At 49.2% G+C, this 5,151-nt stretch overlaps 1 protein-coding gene across 1 annotated transcript; it reads left to right on the forward strand.

Moving 5' to 3' along the window:
• The first annotated feature begins 691 nt into the window (after positions 1-691).
• On the forward strand, positions 692-4,231 carry LOC142803984 (TATA box-binding protein-associated factor RNA polymerase I subunit B-like). Its single transcript, XM_075890396.1, has one exon. It carries the CDS (start codon positions 1,325-1,327, stop codon positions 3,254-3,256), a length of 1,932 nt encoding a protein of 643 aa, XP_075746511.1. The 5' UTR covers positions 692-1,324; the 3' UTR covers positions 3,257-4,231.
• The last annotated feature ends 920 nt before the right edge of the window (positions 4,232-5,151 follow it).

A 5,151-nucleotide genomic window follows, 5' to 3' on the forward strand; every position in this document is an offset into this window, starting at 1 on the left:
ATCGCGCTTGGCGTTAGACTGCAGAGTGCTCACGTTTTGCTAACGTAGCGTCACTGTGCCCAGTGTGCGCGTGCGTCACCGTTTCGTTGGAGTGTATTGGGCCCTTCATGACGCACTCGAGGCCGTTTCGTTAGCTCCACATATACCAAATTTGGTGTTACGTGACGTCAATGGGTGACGAAGTTATAAGACTGGTGCAAACATGATAATCATGAGACGCGTGTCATGTAACAAAATGAACACATACCACGCTCGTAGCGTGCTCGCGGCCACTTCGCTAGCTCCACATATACTAAATTTGGCATCACGTGACGTGAATAGATAACGATGGTAAACGACACATCTAAACATGATACTCGTGACACGGAAGTCGTGCACGGCATAATGTACCTCCAGCTCATAAGGTGGTGGTAATTTGAAAGTGGCATATGACCCTTCCTCATTTGTGCTTCGCATATCACCGATTCCCACTGTACGTGGGATCTGCCAATGTTTTTATAAACGATAACGTATAAACGATTGCGCGCGCCCACACGCGGCTCCTCCTCGGAGGCTTCAGTGCGCTCCGTTGGCACCGCTTGCCGCTCATCACACTTTTCTATTCCGCCACTGTACCAGAAGCACTTTTATGGTTTCTTCTTATATCGCCACCGACAGCAGCGCTATTTTTGTTGAAGCGGGTAATAGAAGTGATTTCACAAAGTACAACAGCCACAAGAGCAGCAACTCGTTTCAATGTGCGGCTAATTTTAATGCAGTATTTAAAAATGTTAGTGTATAGTTGCAGTTGTATTTCTTTTTGACGAAATTAAAGAAACAAAACAACTTGTGCAAAACGGAAGCCGAAGTACTGAAGTTGGGCCGAGGAAATCCGTAGCCTCATCCACCTGTGGATTGTTTACATCTGCCGTGCACACGTGCGTAGCAGCTGTAAGCGCATATATAGAGTGATTTATAGCGTAACGCCGTAGTCTCTGTTCGCTGTTACGAACAGAAATGCTGGTATGAGTATCTGGAAGAAGCGCACGAGTGAGTGATGATATGTCGGTTTGTCCATCGTTGTGGGTCCTCGTGTCCGTTTGCTGAATGATGAAGAATCAACATTTATTGGGCTCAACATTGTTTGTAGTGCGCGCAGGCACCAGACGGGGTAGTTCCCTAGTTGCGGGACCCGTATGTATCCAGCAACTCCTGGCCCCTGTCCGCCAGTGCACGCCGAGTCGGTAGGGCGGGGCTGGATAACGTCTCCCATCACTCAGTGGAATGAGCTTTTGCGACATTCGCCCCATGTCATCGCAACTAACAGCCTGCCAGTAGCCTTACGATGGTCGTGTGCGCGTCCTGTGGCGGCAAAGACTTCGACGAAGTTTCGGGCCTGTACTACTGCACCGAGTGCAACACCCAGAGCCAAGAAGTGCGCGTCGAACAAGTGGACGATGAAGGTGCCGCGCCACCTCCACACGTCGGCCGGGCTTCTCCGCGGCGCAAGGAGACGGGCAACAGCACACCACGGGAAAGGAAGCACCCCTACCCGACGAACGAACTGTTTAACGCGATCCTCGTGCGTCAAGTAGACGCGCTCGTATTGCTCGGCGCTTCAGCCGAGCTTCGTGGCGTCGTGTGTCGGCTGTGGATGGACTACCTGGTAAAGCTCGAGGCTGTGAGTCGCGTTGAGGACGACGAGTGGACACCACGCATTGGCGTCGTAAACCGCTGGAGCGACTTGCGAACCGTCGAAGAACTCATTGGGGCCTCCGAAACGAGCGAACGCAAGCGAAAGAAACTCCAGAAAGCGCTGTTCGGGTCGGGCGTAAAGACGCGACTCACGTCGCGGTCGTCCCGCTATCGCAAGCGGCTTAAGAACCGATGCGACGTCGCTAGAGCGCCTAATCTCGACTCGGACTGCGAGTTCGAAGATGAACTCCTTGCCACGGCTTCGGAAGGGGAACAGGCCTCTGAAGACGACGTGGAGGACTTCAGATCGACCGCCGCCAAGGAATACCTAGAGCGCGTGCTAAGACGCGGAGTCGACTTGCATGACAAAAAAATCGGCCGGGAAACTGAAGTCACCGTGGTGACGCTCCAACGGCTCTTGTGCCTCCTCTACCTAGGCGTGTTGATCACGGGAGACCCAATCTTACTGACCGATATACTGAGGTGGGCTCGAGACGGCCACCTGCCGTACCTACATGTCCTAAAGCTCCTTCCCGAGGACGCCAAGTTGTGGGGCCAACAGTGGCGGACTTTCGTGCGACTGACGATGCCAACAATTGATGAGCTAGCAACGCAGGCGGCCCACTTGGCTCACTTTCTTGGCATGCGCAGCGAACTGAGACAGCCGCCACTTTTGCCTATCGTCATGCGCCTGGTGGCGGACCTCAACCTACCTCTGGAGTTTGTGAACGTGTGCGAGGAAGTTCTCTGCACTCATCCCAAGATGGTACCCAGCTGGGAAGTGCCCCCCAACAGAGCAGCAGGCTCTGTGCCCCTTTTCTCACCTGTATGTGAAGTCAGGGCAGCAGCTGTCCTGCTTCTGGCCCTCAAGCTTACGCTTGGGCTGAACGGAAGCAGGGAAGTACAGTTGTCTCGAGCCGTTGAAGAACTGACTAGCCGTCATCCCGGAGCGAACCTGTTTGTGTGGTCTCGCTGGGAGAAACACTTGCGCGCCAGGCTTCTTTTGCTGCGTTCCAGCTGCTACGGCTTCGAGCCTGAGGACCTCGATGACATAAGAGACGTGGGCGTCCTCTTTCGACATCCTGACAGTGCTCCTGTCGACCGCAGCATGGTGACAAAGGCACTGAGAGAGGGCATGAAAAAGTCATTTTGGGAGATGCATAGGAGGGAACTCTTCTTTCGACAGGTGCCCGCCACCAGCTTTGCAGTCACGCCAGCCGTACGTTTTCTCTGTGAAAGGACGCCAGTTTCCTCAGGCTTGAGGGCAGTGCTGGAAGAATCTTTTCTTGACAAGGACGTGACGTATCTCACGCGTGCCACTCACGGCATTGCATCTGTTGGAGGGTGGGCCGAGTTGTGCCAAAGTGTGCCTGAGTTTATAGCCATTCTTGGAGAGGGATGTGACCAGTACTGGACGGTCGCCTTAACGAGAGTGTACGACTTGAAGTATTCTAATGTCGTGCAGCACTCACTCCCTAAAACTTTCCTATTTCTATTGGAGTTTATGGCAGCCATCACGCATTGCCACCCGAAAGAACTATACAGGGACCTATTGCGGATTGAAGCAGTGTTTCTTCGGTAACTTTATGTGCATAGTGTGCTTCACATTCTCACCGAACCCATTTCAAAATCACTTGTCCTTTGCAAACCTTATAAACTGTTATTCCACTTTGCAGCGTATATTTATATGATTGTTGAACTGTGTGGGTTTATGGGTGGTGGGGTTAGTGCATGATATGAATTCATCTCTGGTCATTCTTTTGTGTATGAGTCTGCAGTGCAGTGAAATGTCTCGGTACTTTTAAAGAAATTGACTACAATATGAGCAGCACAATGATACGCCGTGCTACTTTCATCATAGAGGCTGTAAAATAAAAAATGATAATTGTGCAATGATGTTGCTTGACGTGAAATGTCCTTTCTGTGATGAAAATAGGATCATGCCAGATGTGTTGTGTGTATCCCCAGTGGTAGAAGTGCTGCGCCATCCTGTGCCTATACATTAATTTTCATTTGTCACTAAATCTGCTATATTATATTTGTTTATCACTACTCATACTAATACTGTCACATAACTCGTTTGAATTTGAAGAATATTACTACCTTAGAATACAAGGAACAAGCATGGGTACCCACTTTCACCCATTATGCAAACACACTCATGGCAATTCTAGAAACATACCTGTACCGTTGCGCAGAAAACCTCCCATGTACCTTGGGTACATTGGTGACATATCTTTAATATTGTTACACTGGTGGCCTGCACAGGGGCATCATAGCTTGTCTTGCGGCGAATAGTATACAAGGTGTCAAGACGTAAGTTGTCCATGTCGCCCGCTTGAAATTGTTTATGCCGAGACACCTAGACTGAGTCGTCTGGTGGCCTTCTTCTGTGAGCAGAGGAACGTTGCTCATATGAACGAAGCAAGCTAAGACCGGTGCACGTGCTTGCTGTTCGGAGGCAGCTAGGAAGAAGACGACGACCCACAGACATACAACCTGTTGGCCGCTTCGGCGCTCACCTTCGTGACCTAATAAATGTCCTCTCAGTCGTATACATCCTGGCCTTTGTGTGTAACAATGTCGGGTGACATCTGAGACATTCTAGCTAAATTTACATCATTTCTAAACTACTTTCATCCAACAATAAAGTTAACATTGGAGACCTCTGCTGAGCACATCAACTTTCTTAAAACAACCACATATTTTGCGAACGACAACACTGTATATAAAACAAAAACATTTGGCTAGGAACAATAGATTATACAAGCCACCACTTGAGATAGTCTAAATGGGACATTTTTAACAGTCGGGCAACAATGTTGCACAGCATACGCATAAAAAATTAGAATGACACAAACGGACTTGCTTAACCAAACAGGAGTCGTCCTAACATGTTCTATAATAAGGCTTGTATAAATGAATGTACTAAAACTAGGCCACACTGAGATTGACACCACGCCCTAAAACTACAATAGCAATAACGCTTTTCACTACAAAACCTTCAAACACACTTCCAAAAAAAAAAAAAAAAATAGCCCCCCCCCCCCGCGGTGGTCAAGTGGCTAAGGTACTCGTCTGCTGACCCGCAGGTCGCGGGTTCAAATCCCGGCTGCATTTCCGATGGAGGCGGAAATGTCGTAGGCCCGTGTGCTCAGATTTGGGTGCACGTTAAAGAACCCCAGGTGGTCGAAATTTCCGGAGCCCTCCACTACAGCGTCTCTCATAATCATATGGTGGTTTTGGGACGTTAAACCCCACAAATCAATCAATCACACTTCCAAAAATAAACAACCTCACAAAGTGCTATCCGCTTTTAATAAACAACCAACCAAAAACTGTAAAAAATCTTCCCAGAACCACCTAAGGTCTCCCATGGATGCAACAACGATTTCAAAGACATGCTGGCTAATGCAAAACTCAAAACAAGAGCTATGCTAGTTTCTGGTCCCTAGACCTGCTCCAGATGCTCTGCAT

This window comes from Rhipicephalus microplus, chromosome 3, assembly GCF_043290135.1.
Source record: "Rhipicephalus microplus isolate Deutch F79 chromosome 3, USDA_Rmic, whole genome shotgun sequence".
Lineage (NCBI taxonomy): Eukaryota > Metazoa > Arthropoda > Arachnida > Ixodida > Ixodidae > Rhipicephalus > Rhipicephalus microplus.